Here is a 23,255-nt window from a genome sequence, read left to right as displayed (position 1 = left end):
CAGCCAAAGTAGGGGACTGCCTGTAGGGGTGAAGTACAGTGGGGACTTCGAGGGCCCTGGGACCGCTACGGTAGCTGTGAAGGCCCTTCAGGAACTCTGAAAAGTGGTGGTAAAAGGGGCTCTGATTAAGACGCAGCAGGTCGTTATGCTACTTAGATTCCAGAATGGGTTAAGAAAAAGAAAAAGTAAATAAATGCAATGTAAATTTTAATCTTATACCAGTTGTACAGTATCATTTGAAGTAATTCCACATACTGTATATCAGTTGACTATATTTGTATGTAGTACAGGAGATATTATAAGTATAATTTTGTAAACAATGTAAATTTATTGAGGATGAGCTGTGTGTTTAATAGAAAAAATTGTTAGCGTAAATTATATAATATTGTATTATTGGAAAATTTTATTCTCTTGTTAATTTAATATTTAGTGCTTGACAATAATGTATTTTAGTGTACCATTTGCCACCGAGGTAGACACCTCATTTGCAAATAAAGAGATTTTGATTTTGATGTGTGGAAGGAGTGGAGGGTTACACTAAGGTGCTCTTATTGGAAGGAAGAGTGAGGAGGTGGAGGGTTGCGCTGATGTCGCGTAAGGAGGTCGTGAGGAGTCTGTACGGGTTGACGATGTTGGTATGGAGGAGGGGCTGGCCGGAGGTGACGACGTATATTGTTGACGGGATGGCTAGAGAGAGATTGCGGAGGAGATCGAGAGGGTTCCACTTGATGTAGCTGGTGGTATATGTACCCTCCCTTGCTGATGAGGCGCTGGACTTCATCTTCTGTAGGTAGATGAGGCGGACCAAGTATGTTGGACCGTAGACGTTCTGGATCCTGAATGCTCTTCTGGCAGGGACGTCTTCCGCGTGGAGTTCATTGAGTATTTCACGGTCGGAGATTGAGGGATTCACACCGCGAATGACACAGCTATACATGGCCTGAGATGTTGTTGTTGTGGTGGTGGTGTCGACGGTGATGGTGCGGCGGTTGCTGATGTAGTGGCAGGCGTAGCAGAGACGACTTCTTCTTCTTCTCCTTCAGGTCGCTGAGGTGTAAGGTAGCGGGGGGGGGGGGGGTTACGTACAGAAGACTGGATCTGTCAGGGGTGTCAGAGATGGGGAGGGACAATGACATAATTGGGGAAGGATGAGACAGAGATAAAGTAGTGAAAGGCACGAAAGGATCGGTATGTGCAGATGTGGTGGTAGTTGTGGTGGTGGTGGTGGTGGTGATGGTAAGGGCGGAATGGTACACAGACAGGATGGGAAGCTGACTTTCCAATCGTGGAAGCAGCTGTATGCTTTGTTGAGTCCGGCTGGGAGCTGTATTAAAGACGTGGAACCATCCGGCCGGCAACAAAAATGATCGGGTGTGTCTTCGGGGAGTTGTCGTAGATCGGAGCTGTCCGTATTTGCAGAGATATGTGTGCGTGTCTTACCAGTAACACTGAATAAAACTTCTACAGGTTTAATATTCGTAAGAAAAATACAGGTATAACTTAGTGTAAGTCACATATCTATCTACATCTTCTCACGTTATTCATCATTGTTTAGTGAATTTTTACAATTGCTATAAATTTTGGAAATGAAAGTTTAAATTAATATAGCAAACGATGGAAAATTTCAACAATTTTTTTTCGAACAAGCACCATAGGAAAAGCCATTTAAAAGCAGCTGTGGATGGACATAGTTCGTCCTCATGTCAACAGGTGTTGACTGAACGGTCAGCCTAGTCGCCTTCGGTTCAGAGAGCCCCGGGTACGATTCCCCGTTATTTATCTTCGCTCGGGAACCGGGTGTACTGTCCCCAAAATCCCTGCCACTCACACACCACGCACAACGCTATACTCCACTGTAATAACACGCAGTTTCCTACACACACCAGATGCCGGCCATATTCGTTGGAGGGTCTGCCTTACAAGGGAAGTACATTTCACTTCATTCAAAGAAAAGTATTTTTAAAAGGACATAGTTCATGGTTGTTCGACTCATTGGCTGAATGGTCAGCGTTGAGGCCGTCGGTTCAGAGTGGCCCGGGTTTAATTCTCGACCGGGTCGGTGTTTTAATCGTGTTGGATTAATTCTTTTGGCTCAGGGACTGGGTGTTTGTGTTTGCCCCAACACTTTCCTCTTCATATTAAGACAACACACTGCACTACCAGCTACTACAGAAACACGCAATAGTGATTACATCCTTTCATGTAATGTTCCCGTCAGGAAGGCTACCCGTCCATGAAGCAGGACCAAATCCACACGTGTGACACAGTTCGCACCCGCGACCCCACAGGTGTGGGGAAAGCGGAATAAGAATAAGAAGAAGACATAGTTCATGGTTGTGGAAGTTCTATTGTACAGGGACAATATTTTATCTGTTCGGGGATTCTCAATCGGCCGGTCGCCTGCGCTGCGAACCTGTCTCCCGCCAAACAATTTGCCGTGATGCGCTTCTCGGAGCCACAAGCTCCCCCTCCTTTGCAATCTGCTGAGAGCTTTATCGGCGTAAGCTTCAGTTTAGTCAAGTGTTCACGTGTTTACTGCTCAGTGTATTGTTCCAATGCCATTTTCATGACATGAGTGTGTGTATATACATTATACTTTCATAAAGCACAGGAAATCTTGTGCAAAAGCACGCGCTGCCCGCATGACGGCAAAGTGCTTGGCGGGAGATAGGTTCGCAGCGCAGGCGACAGGGCCAGCGGCAATCCCCTGCATTGATAAAATAATGTCCCTGCATTTTTCTTGTAAAAGAGACATAACAACCTCTATCTGTGGGCAAATCACCTAGACCCTTTAAACAACAAACAACCTCTGTCAGACGTCAGTTTCAGATGGTGAAATGTTGTCGATATCTCAATATCGCTATGAATGACAGACAGAATAGGTATTTTACGCGTATATGTATAGGTTAAAAAACATATATCGGCTATACCTACTACAGCCTACCAGGTATTTTGTCCATAAATATCAGCGGGCTATCCGTCCAAAAGTAGTCTATAGTAGTGTTGGTTGTGATTGAAAAGAGCTTTGATTAAATGTTGACAAGAAAGTTGATTACTGGCTGGTTGTAGCTCACAAGTGGTATGTTGTTTCAGGTTCGGCTCAGCGCTCTTGGTGTCTAGCCTGTATGTTGCTCATCCTGCTCACACTGACAGGAGTGGGCGTGGTCCTGCCACTTACCGCAAGAGTCCGTCACGGTGGGATAGGTTCGGATCACCTCGGCGCCGTCAAGAGGATGCTGCGGGAGACGCCATTAGTAGACGGGTGAGCATTTCAACAAACAACCTGATACTCAAGGGTTCTTAGGTCCTTTTAGTGTAAAGGAACCATTACACCAAAAACACATATTCTCAAATATATTATGACGTGGTGGTGATGATAACTGTTTGAAGAGGAAGTAGAACTGGGTAACCAACCACGCAAGCGCGGAGTGATCATTTACCCCACCATTCGCTTTCGTCACACAGTGGTCAGCTTGAGGAAGTAGACGCTGAAAAGATAGTAATAAATAATAATGTTATGGGCTTTACGTCCCACTAACTACTTTTTTACAGTTTTTGGAGACGCCGAGGTGCCGGAATTTTGTCCCGCAGGAGTTCTTTTACGTGCCAGTAAATCTACTGACACGAGGCTGACGTATTTGAGCACCTTCAAATACCACCGGACTGAGCCAGGATCGAACCTGCCAAGTTGGGGTCAGAAGGCCAGCGCCTCAACCGTCTGAGCTACTCAGCCCGGCACGCTGAAACTAACCATTGAATAATATGTTGTTGTTTGAGTCATCAGTCCATAAACTGATCTGATGCAGCTCTCCTTGCTACCCTATCCTGTGCTAAAGTTTTCATTTCTCCTTAACTACTACATTCTACATCTGCACTAATCTACTTGTCATATTCATACTTTGGTCTACCCCTACCGTTCTTACCGAGTACACTTCCCTCAAACACCAACTGAACAAGTCCTGGGTGTCTTAAGATGTGCCCTACCATTCTATCTCTTCTTCTCGTTAAATTTAGCCAAATCGATCTGCGCTCACCTATTCGATTCAGTATCTCTTCATTCGTGATTCGATCTACCCATCTCACCGTCAGCATTTTTCCCTGGCACCACATTTCAAAAGCGTCTATTCTCTTTCTTTCTGAGCTAGTTATCGTCCATGTTTCACTTCCATACGATGCCACGCTCCATAACAAAGTCTTGAAAACATCATTATAATTCCTATATCAATGTTCGAAGTGTGCAAATTGTAAAAATTTATTTTCTTATGTAAGGCCTCCATTGTTTGTGCTAGCCTGCATCTTATGTCCTCCTTACTTCTGCCATCGTCAGTTATTTTACTACCCAAGTAACAATATTCATCTGCTTCCTCTGAGACTTCAGTTCCTAATCTAATATTTCCTGCATCACGTGACTTCGTTCTACTGCACTCCGTCACTTTTGTTTTGGATTTGTTTATTTTCAGAGAAGCATAGTCTTCAAGAAATAATTATTAAAGGACTCATGACCGGTGCACGGGGAACAGTGCCGAAGCTGTTACGCCGGCTTTGGATGAGCCAAGGTTTGAAGAAGGAACTGTAAATTCAATTCCTCTGATTTCTTTCACAGGATCAATTTCTTTTTATAGCCTATAATAATTACGGTTAATATTACGTATGTTAGCCTCCGTGGCTCAGGTGGCAGCGTGCCAGGCTCTAACAGCTGGATACCGGGGTTCAAATCCCGGTCACTCCATGTGAGATTTGTGCCGGACAAAGCGGAGGCGGGACAGGCTTTTCTTCGGGTACTCCGGTTTTTCCCGTCACGTTTCATTCCAGCAACATTCTCCATTAACATTTGATTTCATATAACAATCATTTATCATTGCCCCAGAGGAGTGCGACAGGCTTCGGTAGCCAGCACAATTCCTATCCTCGCCGCTAGATGGCGGCTTCTTCATTCCATTCCTGACCCAGTCGAATGACTGGGAACAGGCTGTGGATTTTCATTACGAATGTTATTGTTTAAAGTAGATAATGGTTTACATATTATACTTTGTTTTACATCAGGCCTAAAATAAAGAAAACCGAGCTCGATAGCTGCAGTCGCTTAAGTGCGGCAGTATGCAGTATTCGGGAGATAGTGGGTTCGAATCCCACTGTCGGCAGGTCTAAAGATGGTTTTCCGTGGTTTCCCATTTTGACACCTTAATTATGCCACGGCTGCTTCCTTCCCACACCTAGCCCTTTCCTGTTCCATCGTCGCCATAAGACCTATCTGTGTCAGTGTGACGTAAAGCAACTTGTAAGAAAAAATAAGAAAACTTTAAATAAATACATTAATAAATAAATAAATCAGGAATGAAACTGGAAGAGCTCCAACACGTCGAAAATGAAGGCAACGGCTAAAGAAAGAGAAGGGTAACGAAGGGCGTGGAAATGAAATACTACATACGTCTTCAAACCAAATAGCGTCGGTGGCGGAAAACGAGAAGATTTGACCGAGGGAGGTCGGACAGGGTAGCCGAGGACCAATATCAGACTCAGCTGAAAGTCCCGTGGTCGCCAACGCACGCTTCCAAGTTAAGAGCCGCCGGGCTGAGTGGTTCAGACGTTTAAGGCCTGGGCTTCTGACCCCAACTTGGCAGGTTCGATCCTGGCTCAGTCCGGTAGTATTTGAAGGTGCTCAAATACGACAGCCCCGTGTCGGTAGATTTACTGGCACGTAAAAGAACTCCTGCGAGACTAAATTCCGGCACCTCGGCGTCTCCGATGACCTTAAAAATGTAGTTAGTGGGACGTAAAACAAATAACATTTTAAGTTAAGAGCCCATGGGGCCTTTTAGTCACCTCTTATGGAGGCAGGGAATATACCGTGGATGTAATTTTATCGCTACCAGACATACGGAAGAAACAATTTTTATAATCAATATTTCTTATGGTTGAGAATCATCTGAAAATCTCCGTTACGGAAGTGTACCACGAGCAGGCTGTGATGTATGGCTGGCATTCAAATTCTTGGTTGGCGTACCCACAAAATCCAATTGTTTTACCTTCGAACGCCCGAAGTACGAGTATATTGCGATTATACCTGAAATGTCTGACTCGTTGGCTGAATGGTCAGCGTACTGGCCTTCGGTTCAGAGGGTCCCGGGTTCGATTCCCGGCCGGGTCGGGGATTTTAACCTTCATTGGTTAATTCCAATAGCTCGGGGGCTGGATGTTTTTACTGCCCCAACATCCCTGAAACTCGCACACCACACGACACTAACCTCCACCAAAATAACACGCAGTTACCTACACATGGCAGATGCCACGCACCCTCACCGGAGGGTCTGCCCTACAAGGGCTGTACCCGGCTAGAAATAGCCACACAAAATTATTATTATTATTATACCTGAAATAACAAGTGATTGTTGTTGGAAGCCAAATAAAACTAACTGTAATAATAATAATAATAATAATAATAATAATAATAATAATAATAATAATAATAATAATAATCCGCGAAGCTGATAAAGAAAGAATGTCCAAGTTACAGAAAGCTTACAGGATCACTTGGAACAGGTACAACAAAAATCCAATATCTCGGAAAGCAAAACATAGACACTATAATACAGTAATCAAACCTGGAGCGTTATATGCTTCAGAAACCTTAATCATTGGTGGTAGGTCTCTAACCAAAGACGTAGAGAAACAGGAAAGGAAAATTTTAAGCAAAATTTTTGGCCCAGATTGTATAGAAGGAAAATGGAGGAAAAAGTCATCGCAGGAAGTTCATTGTCATTCTGAAAATAAAAGCTCACACTTTTCGGAAAAGGCGACTGAAATTTTATGGACACATCAGAATGAACAGTAACAGACTAACTAAAAAATTCTCAACCTGGCCCTTTCATCTAAAACCAAGAACTGAAACTGAAACAGATCTCCAGGAAATCAACATCTCGGAAGATATCATACAGGGCAGATTTAAATTCAGAATCAAAATCGACAATCACCAGTTTGAAGACAAACCCAATACCAGAGCCACTATAACTCAGAGAGAAGAACGAAGGAAGAAGCTCAGCGAGAGGATGAGGCGATTTTGGGAGGAGAAGAAGGCGAATACATCAGCTAAGCTGGTTCAATCGAGCTCCTAAGTAGGGCATAACGATGTAAAAACAAAAAAGACAGAAAACAACCCACATTCTGCACATTCGTGGACTTCCAGAAAGCATACGACTCCATTGACCGGCAATCCCTCTTCCAAACACTGAATGAGTACGGACTGGGCAACAAGACTCAAAAAATCATCAGACTCTTACCAACACAACCTCCCAAGTAAAATTCATGGAAAATATATCTGAAAAGTGCAGATAAAATCCGGTGTCAGACAAGAAGATGGACTTTCCCCACTACTCTTTAACATAGCCCTGGACAAAATCATGAGAGAATGGGAACAATCTCTCTCTGAAAGTTCAAGGAAATTGGCAACCATTTAGTAAAAATCTCCTGTCTCGCTCTCGTAGATGATCTCGTGATCCTCGCAACAAACGAACAACAGGCAATAAGCCAAATCGAAACCCTCAAGAAATGCTCAGAAAAATTCAGCCTACAAATCTCCTTCTCATAAACCATGGTCATGTGCAACCACCGCAACCTTCAGAATTTGAACACGAAATTTGGCACAATCCAAAACCTGAGTTCCGATATCTCGGAGAAATTGTAGTACCAACAGGAAATGAACAGAAGGCCCTCGAGGCCCGCATCCAGAAAATGAAGAGAGCTCTCGGCCGAAAGCAAAACATTCACAACAAAAAATGCCTCTCAATCTTCACCGAAATTCGACATTACAGCATCGTGCTCAAACCTGAAATACTCTACACGAGTGAAACACTGGATCTCCACAGAAAAGCAGAACTGAAAGAAGAACGCAAAATCATCTGATAAATTCTCGGCCCAAAACTGACTGACGAAGGATACAGACCGAGGAGCTCCCAAACCTTGCGGCTGATATCAGAAAAAGTCGCCTGGAATTTTACGGACACATCAAACGCCTTCCAGAAAAAAGATTGGCAAGAATCTTGCAAGAGGCAACATAAGGCATGAAAGCAAATAGCTGGACAACGGAAATCCGCCAAGACCTGGAAAAATCAGGAATAAAAGTAGCCGACATCGCAGACCACACCTGATACAGAACGAAAATCTGCAAGTGGGAAGTAGAGTCAGAGAGAGAATCCACAAGAAGGAGACAGGAGCCACTTGGACATAAGAATGAAGAACCACGATGAGAAAAAAATTGAAGGCTGCCTGGCAAAGGAGGAAATGCACAAATTCTAAGTGAGCTTTGCGTGATCAGTTTTATGGTCTTTTTCGCATCTAATAATAATAATAATAATAATAATAATAATAATAATAATACTAATAATAATAATAATAATAATCACCATCATCTTCCGCTGTTTATCCCGCTTGCTAAGGAGCCCTGCATGCAATGAGGAATGAAATAGTTGTGGCCAGAGATTTAAGGTCGCATGTCCTTCCCGACACTCCAGCAACACTACTTGGAATCAAACCACGCTCACCGGGATGACACAGGCAATAAGTTAAACCACTACACCATCCTGTTGCCCAATAACAACAATATTATATCGTCACTAGGGGGGCAGTGTCCGTGGCTCAGGTGGCACCGCTGGGTTCCGTGGTTCAAATCCCGGTCACTCGATGTGAGATGGCAGCCGGCACAATTCCTAACTTCGCCGCTAGATGGGAGCTTCATTCATTCCATTCCATTCCTGACCCGGTCGAATGACTGGAAACTCAGTGGATTTTAATTTTCATCGTTACTGGGCAAATAAAACTTCGTAACTCTTTCGGAGTGAGGTTTATAGAAGAAGCCCAAATCTGAGCGGTGAACAATGGCTGGAGAACTGTTCCTGGTTTTTTTCAGTGCTTAATGATAGCAACGAGATATACGAGAGTAATTATTATTACTGAAACCTTTCTTCTAACGGCATTTTGCTACAATTTCATCGAAGTGTTTGTGCTAATCAGTTGGTGACACATGCTATGCCTCTCCTGGAAATAATGCTGTAATGATAATAGTAACATTTTCGGCGGCGTGTTGTGATTAGATACCGGTTCCTGTGTTTGGTATAGTATTTCAAACTTGGAATTGTTCAAAATTGGAAACCCTTAAAAATGTGGTACAAATATTGTAATATTTGTTCTGGTAACTCTTGGCATTTTCCTTCAAAAAAAGGAAAGAGGTGATGTCTTGAGCTCGAGTTAGAGGAGACGTTTTTGGATTGTGAAAGATACTAAGGGAGGCAGTTTTCGTAAGGTTTTCCGGTGGGAATTTTTCTTTTTCGCCTGCTATTTCCCCTTTTCTTTCGGCTTTTCATTTCCCTCCGGGAATTTTTTTTTTTAAACTTTTCGTGCGGTCTGTTGATTGCATTGTTGTGATCCTAATTATTATTGGTCCTCTCTCTCGGGTCTGAACTTGAATTGTTGTTGTTGCCATGGGGATGGATATTATGATGATTGTGATGAAAATGTAATGGACGTTTGTGCGCATTTGCTTTAAATGATGATTTAAAAAAAAGATTTTTCATGCTCCGGTGATGTCTGAAAAGTTATATGCTAAGTCCGTTTGTCTTTAATTTTGGGGCCGATTATCTATTTGTGTTTTGATCCATTGGTTGGTATCACTGTTCGCCCGCGTGTTGTGATTTTCTTGATTTTTCCTTTTTCCCTAGTTTATTTCGGGATTTTCTTGGTTTTCTTCCTTTTGCACGAGGTTTAGAAACCTTATATAAACTCCTCGCCTAGTATCTCGTTTGGTTGGTGTATTTTACAAGTAAAGAAAGATTAACTTAATTATTTAATTTCATGCAAGTAACTAAATTAACGACGTTGAAGGTATTAAACTCAACCTAAGGTAATTAAGCCGAAGCATAATTTATTTGTATTTTATAACTAAGAAGATAGGCTGGTTATGAAATTTTTATTGGGTCCCAATAAACTAGGCCGGTTCGAACCGTAGGTTAGTTATGTTTTGATATTATTTCCCTGTTCATTTTTTTCTTATTCCTGTTGATGTTCTGAGTCCAGAGTTATTTTAATTTTACTTCTTTCTCTTATTAAATATATTTATTTATTTATTTCAAAAGTACCTGGACGTGTGATTATTGTAGTAATTTGAAACCATACAGTGATAGTTGGTTTTCCTTATTTCCACGGCCTCTGGTCGCTTGTCTTATTCGTGGTAAGTACCTTTGCGATGGTTTTCTGGGGTGATTTTGCTTCCACCTTGTTTAGTTTTTTTAACCTATATTTCTTGTCTTGTTGCTACCTGTGCGGACACTGTGGGGATGGGTGTTTGTGCGGGATAATTACAACAATTGCTTCTTCTTCTTCTTCTTCTTCCTCCTCCGCTTTTCCCACATCTGTGAGGTCGCGGGTGCGAACGGTGTCGCACATGTGGATTTGGCCATATTTTATGATGGATGCTCTTCCTAACGCCAACTCCATATGGAGGGATGTAATTATTATTGCGTAGTTCTGTGTTAGTTGGTAGTGTAGTGTGTTGTCTGAATATAAAGAGGAAAGTATTGGGACAGACACAACCACCAAGTCCCCGGGCCAGAAGAATTAATCAGACGCGATTATAATTTCCGACCCGGCGGGGAATCGAACCCGGGATCCTCAGAAACGAAGGACTCTACGCTGACCATTCAGCCAATGAGCCGGACTAATGCAACAATTGCTATTTTACTGTACATACTGCTACTGAAGAACGATTGCAGTGAATGAGTGGATTTCGAAACAAAAATATTAATAAAGAGCAATGTAACGTAAATACAGTAAGCATTTTGATATAGCTAGTCATTGCGAGGTACAAACGGACATAGATTTTAGAATGAAGAGTTCGGAAAGGGGATTCTGTATAGTGGTATACCAAAAAAAACACTAAATCAAAACAAGATTTTATTGAAAATTGGGAATCGAACCCCCCCCCCCTCCCCCCATAATGAGTTGACCTCCTAAGGCTGAGTGGACCCCGTTCCAGCCCTCGTACCATTTTTCAAATTTCGTGGCAGAGCTGGGAATCGAACCCGGGCCTTCGGGGGTGGCAGCTAATCACACTAACCACTACACCACAGAGGCGGCCCGTAAACAGTTACATGCTACCATAAATTTGCTTACCCTTTGAGACGACTCCTCGTACCCTTAATGCAGAGGTGCTCACGCTGAGCACCCAGCACTGTAAGTGGGCGGACTGGCAGGCGATGAGCGCAGCGTATGCTATTCAACCACAGTGACGTTGTGTCTACGTCACAGGCCGTGAAGGTTAGGTAAAGTTCTTCCAGTCATACCCGATCACTGCTGCGATATATGAGTATGAAACGAAGGGAGAAAATAATAAGAGATAAGGGCAGAAATCTACGTTATTTTCAATTTACACTGTAAGAAATAAGTTACTTACGTTTATTGCAATTTATGTACATTGACCAGATACAATAAAAATTTGGGCCGACAACTTCAAATATTTTTATGATGTACGTAATGAATTACAATTTCAACTACTACATTTTTAAGAGGTGCTTTAGAAACATTTCTAATATCATAGGGAGCTTATTTATTTGAAGGCATATTGTACATCTATCTGATAGATACATCTACTTTGTTCTGGTACTTTAGTCTTGGATATTAAATATCTATGTCCTCACTCGTGATGAAACTCGTGTTAAGTTTTAATACTTCTTACAGAAATTCAGCGAACAGAGAAAGTCACACAACACTACAGCACTGTGAGAAATCAAGCAGCAAACTTGTTGAATTTTGTAATAATGTTACTTTTTCTTAATGAATAACAGAAATTTTACTTTTAAAAAATGGAAGTACTGTCATGCCCATCCAAGGAATTGTAAATCGTAGCTCGTACTCTTAAACCTTATACCATTCTAGATTGTATCCAAAGAATTATAACGTATCGGTTTTCTTTGAATAAAAAAATATAAGAAAATAAAACTGTTTATATCGAGCGCAGTATACAGTAATTCAATCCGGAATATCTTGAAAGCTCATGGTTTCTTGCGATTATGGCGCTTTGTTTTGAATACTGCCCCCCAATCAGCATTTCGCTGAGTAGTGGAGGGGAGCTTCCTAATCATAATCGAACGTCAATGCTTCCCTGCAAAGTGTGTTCGCTCTCTCTCTACACTGTGACGTATGCTTGCTACGTAAGCTGCCCGCATTGACGTCAGACCAGCCCGGCCGCACTGGGCTAGCCTCAACGGGCGCCCAGCTGAGCACCTCTGCCCGAGTGGTACGCGGACCACCCATTTAACCCTCTACTGCATACTGTTGCCATTAGGCAATAAATAACTTTTCACCTGTATGCATGGATAAATATTGTAGACAGAGGTAGTTTTACGGCACACCTTCAACTGTACAATCAATTAAACATATATCCCAGTGATGCTTTTCATTTTTTTTAATACATAACATGAGACAAAACAGTCCTACAACCAAAGGCACTCCTTCCACCCTGTCAACATCCATTCGTACCAGCCACCGTTTATTTTACGTGGGCCCTCCCCATCATATTACCACAGGCTTCAAAAGTACCTCTGGCTCAACCTCAAAGACATCACCGACCTACGGTCGTGCAAGTTGTACCGCAGTGCGTACCCATGGTCAGTAGGTTGTAATGTTCGTCTTTGAATGTTAAAAGCTTAGAGTAAAATCGTGAAAAATCGTATATATATTCCACTATGGCAATCCACATCACATACGAGTGTTAAGCTATTAGCCCCAGTTAAGAATTGCTGGTACATTTAAAACACTGGATTTATGTTGAACATTAAAGCTCGAAATTTTCTTCACCAAAGGAAAATGAAAAATAATTCATGCAGTAGAGGGTTAATGCCACGGATGAAAGGTATGGATGGATGGTCAAACAATGTCACCTAGCAACCGTGCAGGCTATATCTTATGGCTGGCGGTCATCTGAAATTAGCAGCTGTTCATAGGCCATGACCGAGAGACAAATTTATGATCATTTGTTTTTCGCAAAAGGAAAAGTGGTTTCTTTTTTTCCACACAAAATGCAATGCACAAGTGAAGAGTTAAGTTATTTCCACAGCAACCAAACTTTCCGTATGGGGAAAGATTTATTTGAAGTAAGAAATACCTTTCAAGAAAAAGCATAAAGGAAGAATTTCCCCTCGTCCAGTTCCTCCCAGGTCGGAGTTTTGATGGTACTTCTCCACCATGATCTCTACTTCCACCACTCTTCTTCAGTAATTGTATTCCATTCTTCTTTTCCTTATACTGTTCTTGACAATGTCCATCTATCTTGCTCTGGACCTCCCTCTTGCCTTCTTTCCTTCTATCTTCGCCTCCAGCAATTGTCTTGGTATCCTTCCCTCCTCCATACTCCTACCATACCCCTCAGGGACTCCAATATTTTGTAGTTGACGTTAAATCCCGTAGAATAATAGTTGAAGATCTTGTTTGCTATTTGTAAAATATCTCTCTCAAAATATTAAATCTGTAGTGTCCAATCATTTTTAAATGAGTTAATTTAGTTTTATTGTTATTATGCGTTACTTGTTAAAACCCTGGATTATTACCAAATAAACTTTATATCAAGTACGATGCTAACGAATACTCGTCTTTTTCAGGCACAATGATCTCGCATGGAATCTTCGAAAATTCGTTCACAATCAGCTCCATAAATTCAACTTCTCCGCTGACCTGAGGCAGATTCCTCCTTGGTCTACAACCTCGTGGTCGCAGACGGACCTCCCTCGCCTACAGGAGGGCATGCTGGGAGCACAGGTAAATATCTTCCAATATGTTATCTGTAGGGGTACTCATTAATAGAGTTTTAAAATCGTAAACTTAATATGTTGATTTCCACATTTAGCATTTTCTACCGTTTAGACATCTACAGTTTAACTATTGTCATCGTCACTTCCCTTTGTCTAGCTCCTCCCACGTCGGGGTGTTGATTGTACTTCTCCACCATCACCTCTCCTCCCAGCACTCCTCTTCAGTAATTGTATTCTTGTCTTCTTTATCTTATACTGTTCGTGACAGAGTTCATTCATCTCGCTCTGAGCTTCGCTCTTGCCCTCTTTCCTTCTATCTTAGCCTCCAACACTTGTCTTGGTATCCTTCCCTCCTAAATCCTCCTAACTTGTCCAAACAATCTCAATTTATTCTTCTCCATCCTGTCACTCAGTGTTTCCACCCGTATCTCTTTTCTGACCTCAACATTTCTCACTCTGTCTCTCCTTGTCTTCCCTACCACACTCCTCAGGAACTTCATTTCACTGGACTGAATTTTAATCTCATCTCTTACTGCCAAAGTCCAAGTCTCTGACGCATATGTTAATATAGGGGTATAGTACATCTTGTACATTATCTCTTTATATTTCATAGGAACTTCTCTGTTCCACACCAAGTTCCTTACATTCTGGTAGAACGTATTTTCCGTTTGTACGCTTCTGATGACCTCCTTAGCCAACCTTGCACCTTGCATTATTTCACTTCACAATATTTGAAGTATTCAACAACCTCAAGGATTTGTGTGCTGATACTAACGACTCCTTTTCCTTCTTTCAATTAAAGTATGTGATTTGAAATTAATTATGATTAATAGAGTACCTTGATGTCAATGTAGAATTAAAATTTTCTCAGCATAGAGCTGATAGTAACATACACAGGCACCGACAATACTTAGTATGTTGTGCGAAAGGCAAACTGATCCGGTTTCAAGAAGGAACCCATATACAGAAAAGCACACCTTGGACGCTGCAGTGCATCGAAGTGTGAAACGGATGTGCGTTCGGCATGCCGTCAATCAACCCAAAATGAGTAGCACATTGGGCTCTTTACAAATGGGTTTCGAATTGTGTACCTCCTACGTCATGGCAGAGCCTACATCGGAGGTGCTGAGCCTCACGCCCATGACCCAATACGCGCGGTTGTCTTCGAAGAATTTCAATCGCTCCATGGACTCGAGCAAGAAGGTCCTCCACTGACGTTTCAAGTGTCATGTACCATACTCGTCGTACTACCAACGTGGAGCTGTCCGGCTTCTCTTAGTCGCCTCTCGATGGCCGCGAACGTGGAATGATATGGGGTACGTCAGTTTGGAAAACGTTCCGCATACATTTTTGCAGAAGTTCTACCACTGCAATCCGCTTTGCCGTATGCAAGCACCATGTCGGTCATTTCCGCAGCCGTGAACTGGTACATGTCACACTACTATTAACAACTTTACTGCACTGACAGACTACAGTACACAGGTAAGGACTGTGTGGAGGAATGTAGCGCATGCGCAGGAATGTTATTAGGCTGCAGGCGTCCATTCGTTGTACACAGATGTCTAAAGGGTTGCATACATTCCGTATTAAGACACCGAATCGGAACAAATTGTCACAACCGTTCTCAGAATTCGTCGCTCTCCAGCGCCCAAACCGTGCATTTCCGGACAGGGGCTCCTTCTTGAAAACTGATCAGTCCGCCATCCCGCACAACATAGTAAGCCTTGTCGGTGTTTTGGGGACACTCTGTATAAGCATAAAACAACGTTTTACCTTCGTTTTAACCCACTCATGCTGAATTGTTAACAAAGAAAGGAGGCTCTGACGTATTAATAATTGTGTAAATATTGTATATTATACGGGAGGTCAAAAGACAAAACTAAGAGGTTTCAAGTTAAGAACAACACCGATTCAGATATCAGAGGAGGAAAGGAGGAGGAGATCAGTTAGAATGGAGAAATATTGGGAGAAGAAAAGAACACAAGCATCTAAGAAGTGATTGATCTGACGTACCACAAAGATGGGTCATTCGAAATGAAGAAGAATACGAGAGGTCATTTTATTTTACTATTAGTGATTTAAGTCTGCTAGGGAGCGCTTATGACTAGTTCTTTTTGGATGCTCGCTTTCATTCCCAATACCTCTTGAGTCGTGCTATTAGTTTTTCCTCTCTTACCTGTGAAAGAGGTTTGCGAGATTTAACAACCTTGGGTAGAGGAGACCACGAGTTTACCATTTCACAAACTTTAGGGCGGTCTGAGACATCAGTATCAGAAATCCCAGGGGAAGTTAAGTCCTTATTTATTCCAATGAGCCACATGTTTCCTTGCTTTTGATGAGTGAGAAGTCTTCTTCGTAAGCCTGTCATTGTCCATTCTCAGAAGGTGCCCGTAAAACATCAGCCGCCTACATCGCATTCCAGTGTTATCCGTTTCCAACTGCTCGTACAGTTCAGAGTTCGCTTTCCGTCGGTACGTTCCACACGGGAGCACTGTTGGCTCACAAATTTTCTGGAGGATACGACTTTCGACCTTTTCAGGTTATCCTGTTCATCAGTAAGGTCTCCGCAGTGTGTAAGAACTGGGGTCTGACAACAGTTTTATAATGGCATGTTTTGTCGTTCTTAGAATAATGCACTTTTTGTTGTAACGGTTTTGCGACAGTTGGTATGCTGCGTTAAGTTTGGCACATCTGCCTAAGATGGAGGTTACGTCTCTACCACTGGGGTGGACCAAGATACCGGAATCGATTGACTTTTCTAGTCTTTCTATAGATGGTGGTAAAATTACTTTCCGATGTGCTTAGTCTCGAATAATAATAATGTTACGGTTTTTACGAACCATTAAAAATTATTTTACTGTTTCGGAGACGCCGAGGTGCCGGAATTTACTTTCTCAGGAGTTATTTTACGTTCGAGTGCATCTACCACGATACGTGGTGATTATTGTTTTAAGAGGAAGTAAGTAAGATCAGTAAGTAAATGGAAGAGCTGAGAGACTTCCAAAAACGAAGGCATCGGCCAATGAAAAATAAAGGGCCACGAATGGCGTGAAAATTAAAGACTCTCTAGGCCTCACGACCTAATAACGTCGCCGTCTGAAAAGAAAAAGAGTTGACCAAGGGAGGTCGGATAGGATAGGTGAAAGTGAGGAGACTGGCACAAGTAAGTGGAAGCAATGCCAGGATTCAGCTAACAGCCCCGTGCTGGCCAACCCACACCCAGTTGATGAACAGCTAAGATGGGAAAGCACAAAATAATGCATAAACCACATCAACACCCTCAGAAATGGAAATGGCATATGGCCTTTAGCGCCAGGGGTGTCCGAGGACATGCTCGGCTCACCAGGTGCAGGTCTTTTGTTTTGACGCCCGTAGGCCACGCACGCATCGTGATGAGGACGACATAATGATGAAGTTGACACATATACCAAGTCCCCGTGCCAGCGAAATTAACCAATGGTGGTTAAAATTCCGGACCCTCCCGGGAATCGAATCTGGGAACCTTGTGACCAAAGGCCAGCACGGTAACCATTTAGCCATGGAGCCGGACAACACCCTCAGAATCACGACAGAACTGTTTGCTGAGTTCCGAGCATCTCTATGGCGGTGGTTAATACTGTTTCAACTGACAACGACACACTAGCCATCGTAAACCTGATACCATCGGGGTCAGAAGAGAACAAGGCTTGGCCAAGCGAGGGGAAGATAGAAGCCTGACACAAGCAATGCCAGACTCATCTAAGAGAACCGTGGTCATCATCCCACGCTTCCAGTTTAAGAGCCCCTGTTCTCTCTTTTGATCGCCGATTTCGACAGGCGGGGGATACCGTGGATATAATAATAATATTGATTTTGCGACCCACTAACTATTTTTGACGGTTTTCACAGACGCCGAGGTCCGGATTTAGTCCTGTAGGAGTTATTTTACGTTATAGTAAATCTACTGACAAAAAGCATATGGTGATTACTCCTTCGAATAGGAGCGTTAATCCTTTTGCAGACACCTTTTGTTTATACCGGGTTTCATCCTTTCCCTATTTCGTACTGATCATCAGCACACGCACGCACACACACACACACACACACACACACACACACACACACACACACATAACCAGACGAGCAGGTCACCCATGAGCGTCAAAGAGAAAGACGTGTTCTAGGCCTCTCCCGAGGCCACACGACGTATTCGTATTATTATTGTTATTATTATTATTATTATTATTATTATTATTATTATTATTATTATTATTATTATTATTATTATTATTATCGTTACGGACATATCGGTGGAGCAGAAAGAGGTGAGAGAAGGCGCTGGGTGGAATGGGTCTAACTACTATATCAGAAATTGTATTAAAACTTTAAATAAAGGTTATATTTCTTTTAGAATCTCAAACTTAACAAACTTTTCATTTGGTGAAATAATAAAGTGACAGGTACAAATAGCAATCTTGAAACAAGAATTGGAAAACCCAAGATTCGAGAATTTTACAGATTTGGGGCTTCAAGCCCTTAGTTTACAAATTCCGAGATACCGGATCCAGTTTACAAAATTTTGCAAAATCTCAATATATAGACAAGAATTAGAATCTTCCAATTTAAGAGCACTTTGCTCCAACAACTTTACAACCTTCCAGAGACGCACCTCAATATGCAGTTGAATTTAGAAAACACATGCTCTCCAACTTTAACTAATCTCTTACAGCTCGCTTTGGGCAAACTTACACAACCCCTTACAATCTCTGACCTCTCTAGGCACAATTTACAATTGGCTAAAGTTAGTACACAGGGGTATCTAGTAACCAATCTACTGGGCCTTCGTGGAAAAATAATGACAGGTTAAATTAATGGCCCGAACACAAAATGAATGAAGGCGAACACTTGCTCTCCTAGATGATGAAGAATAAAATCCTATCGGGGCTCTCAGCCCAGTGATACAGGGGCTAATCCCATTCTACTGAGGTGATTAGAATGAAGGGTAATGAAACGATTCACAGAAAAGAGAAACACTTACAAAATCGTAGTCACCTCAAAACAAGCTGAAGGGGAACTCGAGAGGGTAACGCACTCTCTATCCACGATTTACAGTTTTAAGAATTTATGAAATTTTACATTAGCCGAAAGAAGGTTTACATTTTAGAAAACAGGTTACATAGTTAGAAATTAGTACCTTCCCCGCGTGTAAGTCTGCGGATATCGCTGCAGAAAAATAAGTCTGGTGGACATTACCTTGTCTGCTGGTCTGCCTTGCGAGGAATGAGGCGCCCCGTCACCTGTCTAAACACACATTCTCTCAAAAATACGGCGATCAAGAGAAAAGGTAGCCAGAAAAGCCGCAGTTTATATACGCGAGAGGACGGTTCTAGAGGGTTCCGGACTAATCCGGACACACCCTCTCAATTTTATTGGCAGACACAAAAGTTACACCCAAAGAACCAAAAAGAAGCCTGTGATAGGCTGAAAAAAATTACAGAAAATTCCTATTGGCCAGATTCAAAACTGGCGGAATAAGAAAGAAGTGTTGCACACTTTGAAATATATACAAAAAACAAATGAAAAGCAATTTACTTGAGAAAACCCATAAACACAAAATTTATTTCAATACAAACTCTTTTACCTTGCACCAGAGTGCATGACCACAGTGTTTGGTAATGACATCCATGGAGAAATGTCCAAACTTCTTGATGTACAGCAAAACAAAATCGAAATAATCCGATCAGTTTAGGAAACTTAGAAATGTTAAACCTCTCAATTTTGCAGTAGTGACATCTTCTGATTAATGTCCCAACTTTATGTATTAGCAGTTTTTTTTGTTGGATAGATAGAGTTTTATTGAGGCGCTTCTTTTGAATGTGCGGAGTTGAGGTGTACCTCCCGGTACAATTATTATTATTATTATTATTATTATTATTATTATTATTATTATTATTATTATTATTATTAAATATGACTGAACGTCTACCCCTCAGTCCCGCCTCTTGATACGGGGCCGGGGATAAGGTGAGATGAATTTATATGGCGTGTTTTACCGGCCAGATGCCGTTAGTGAAGATAAAATAGATGATGGTAATTTAAATTTGGTAAGGGGGAGGAAGGAATCGATTGTGGTAGGAAATGTTCCCGTACTTGCCTGGAAATGACAGTGGGTAACCACAGAATATCATTCCAGGACAGCCCACAGTGGGGATCGAACCCATGCGTCCCCCGAATACTGAGCTTGGCTCCATTGCATAGCGCGTTAACATGCGCGGCTACTCCGCTATGTTATTTATTTATTTATTTATTTATTTATTTATTTATTTATTTATTTATTTATTTATTTATTTATTTATTTATTTATTTATTTATTTATTTATTTATTTGATAGCACTAACGTACACAGGCTGAGCCCAATTACGTTCCTTCATGACGTACAGACTTTAAACTTTAAATACATCAAACAAAAATAATAACAATAGTAACAATAATAGCAAGAAGTAAAGAAGAAAACTAATAAGCAGGACACAATTTAAAATTATTACTACAAATTAAAAACAATAATATGGGCTAAACATCAGCCATAGAAAAGTTAAAAGGAACACAAACAAACAAAACGAAAGCTTATGAGTACCTAGCATTCCAGAAAAATGGAATTTAATAATTATTTAGTTAAAATAGCCTTTATTTGCGTATTGAACAACCTAGCGCCAGCAAATAAATCAACTTGTGCGCTAATTGAATTATAAACTAATAATGTTGTAACTAGTGGTGAATTAGAGTGATGAACGCGACTAGATATCGGGATGTGTGGTGATGTTACTTGTGGTACATGAAATGGGATGAAGGTAAGTAATTCTTGACAGTCAATTTTTCCATTCAAACTTTTCCTCAATATATGTAACGAAATTAATGTTCTCCTGTTTTTCAAAGACGTGAAATTGAACAAATTTCTTTAATAGTGGGTTAAAATGTCAAATGGACAAAATTTATTGAAAGTTTTATAATACAATTATCTCAGAAATGTATTCTGTACAGTCTCAATGTGACGTGTTTGGTCCTTATAAAGGGGATCCCAGATTACCGATGAATATTCTGACTTGCTTCGTACTAAACTTGTGTACAACTTAACAATAACTTCAGATTAAGTAAATAATTTGGAATATCTAATAATAATAATAATAATAATAATAATAATAATAATAATAATAATAATAATAATAATAATAATAATAATAATAATAATAATAATTTCGTGTGGCTATTTCTAGCCGAGTGCAGCCCTTGTAAGGCAGACCCTCCGGTGAGGGAGGGCGGCATCTGCCATGTGTAGGTAACTGCGTGTTAATGTAGTGGAGGGCAGTGTTATGTGTGGTGTGTGAGTTGCAGGGATGTTGGGGACATCACAAACACCCAGTCCCCGGGCCATTGGAATTAACCAATGAAGGTTAAAATCCCCGACCCGGCCGGGAATCGAACCCGGGACACTCTGAACCGAAGGCCAGTACGCTGACCATTCAGCCAACGAGTCGGACATCTAATAATAAAACCAAGCATCTTGTTAGATAGACTAATTACTTTTTCAATAAGGCTATTAAAAGTTAAATTGCTGTCGAAAATAATTCCTAAATCATTAATAGATTTTACGATTTCAAGTGTTGTTTCACCAATATAATATGTCGGAATTATATATTCCTTTTTCCTAGTAAATACCAGAACATTACATTTCTTAACATTTAGGAATAATTTGTTGATATCGCACCATAATATAATATTATTAATATCCTCTTACAAATAATTCATGTCACTGCATTTATATATGGTCTTATATTTATTTACGTCGTCAGCAAACAACAAACAATCAGAGAAACGAATCATTCCAGACAAGTCATTAACCATAGAGGCCCAAGATTGGACCCTTTTAGCACACCAGAAGAACTAACAAAATTATGTGAAATTTCACTTTTGAAACAAACAGATTGCTGCCTATATTTTAAATAGGAAGTTAATAGTTGAATTAATGGTTCAGAAACTCCAAACTGATAATTATTATTAAAATATAAGGGCATATACTAATATAACTCTGATATATATATATACTTATTTCAAATAATACTGGTTAAAATTCCAATCCACATCCACACAGATCAATGAATTATGCAAAATGAAGCAACTAAATTCGATGTAAAAATATGATGAAGTTGACGAGGACTGCTCGTTGTGTTCCAGTTCTGGTCGGCCTATGTTCCTTGCGACGCCCAGTATAAGGACGCTGTGCAGCTCACGCTGGAGCAGATTAACGTGATCCGACGTCTGATAGACGGCTACAGTGCTCTGCAGTTTGTAACCACGGCTGAAGGTAAGAGGCTTCCTTACTTTAGCTCACATCACGAGTTACCTATGTAGCCTACATATAAATGTAGTCCTCGGGAAAAGTGGCATAAGTCAATGTGGCCACTTTAAGTGTGTATCTGATGCAGCTTGGGAAAAGGGAGAACTCCTTCATGTGACAAAAATACTATAACATGGCACAAGTCAAAGTGACACAATTCCATTCAACAGAACGGATCTTGACAAAAGGTGTTTAAGTCGACTTTGGTTATTCTCGAGCGGATTTTATTCAGTTGGCACTCGTACAGTTTGTATACGTTTGTGTGTATTATGCAGCATTACCGTGTTTGTTGTTATAGTGGACACCGGTGACTTGACTCCAAAAGGACGGCACAAATAGTGAAGTAGAAGAAGAAATACCAAGCCTTTCCAACCTGCAGGATGAAGTGCAGTGCTCGACTTTCTCCGCAAGAAAGACAGACTATATTCAGACAAGAGTGGCGTTTGGGAAACTTTGACAGTAGACATAGATATGCGACATCTCTTATTGAAACAGCAGAGAAAGAAACAATGAGACTTTGACCTCATGTATATGGAGACAAACGAAAATTCAGAGTCCAGACATATAAATATTTTTTGTATGCAAATGGTTTTAGGATGCCACTATGCAAGGGGTGCTTTACAAAAACCTTGGCTCTATAAACAGATTTGTTCGAACATGCTTGATGAAGAAGAATAAACCTGTTAGTGGTGTGACCGACGGTGACATGAGAGGCAAGGGTCCTCCGATGAAGAAATTGTCAACTGATGCTAGAGAGAAAGTAAACTAAGTAAGTTATACTATTCAAGAAAGAGGACAAGCAACAAATTCCTTTCGGCACACCTTAAATTAAAAGAAATGTATGAAGTTTATAGGGTGACCTGGGATAAACCAGTATCGATCAATATATCAATCTACTTACCACACATGGAATATATATATTTTTAAACCTAAGGTGACACCTTATAACAAAATTGACATGTTTCAGCTACAAATCAAGGCAGCAAAAAGTGATAAAGAAAAAGTGTTCTGCGGGAAAGAAAGGCAGATCAAGATGATGCAAAATCACCTTACGATAGTAAGGCAGTTGATAAGAATATTGCGATGGATGA

At 41.1% G+C, this 23,255-nt stretch overlaps 1 protein-coding gene across 1 annotated transcript in view; it reads left to right on the top strand.

Annotated features, from left to right (window-relative positions):
• The window catches only part of LOC136876074 (dipeptidase 1), a 535,571-nt gene that overhangs the window by 166,190 nt on the left and 346,126 nt on the right, over positions 1 to 23,255 (top strand). Inside the window, exons 4-6 of the mRNA XM_067149708.2 lie at positions 3,094 to 3,262; positions 13,644 to 13,800; positions 22,002 to 22,131. Coding sequence (XP_067005809.2) covers positions 3,094 to 3,262; positions 13,644 to 13,800; positions 22,002 to 22,131 — 456 coding nt within the window. The remainder of the gene's footprint in view (positions 1 to 3,093; positions 3,263 to 13,643; positions 13,801 to 22,001; positions 22,132 to 23,255) is intronic.

The sequence above is a fragment of the Anabrus simplex genome, chromosome 6 (assembly GCF_040414725.1).
Source record: "Anabrus simplex isolate iqAnaSimp1 chromosome 6, ASM4041472v1, whole genome shotgun sequence".
In the NCBI taxonomy this organism is placed as follows: domain Eukaryota; kingdom Metazoa; phylum Arthropoda; class Insecta; order Orthoptera; family Tettigoniidae; genus Anabrus; species Anabrus simplex.
Note: the sequence above shows the minus strand (reverse complement) of the source record. Positions and strands in the feature narration are given on the sequence as shown.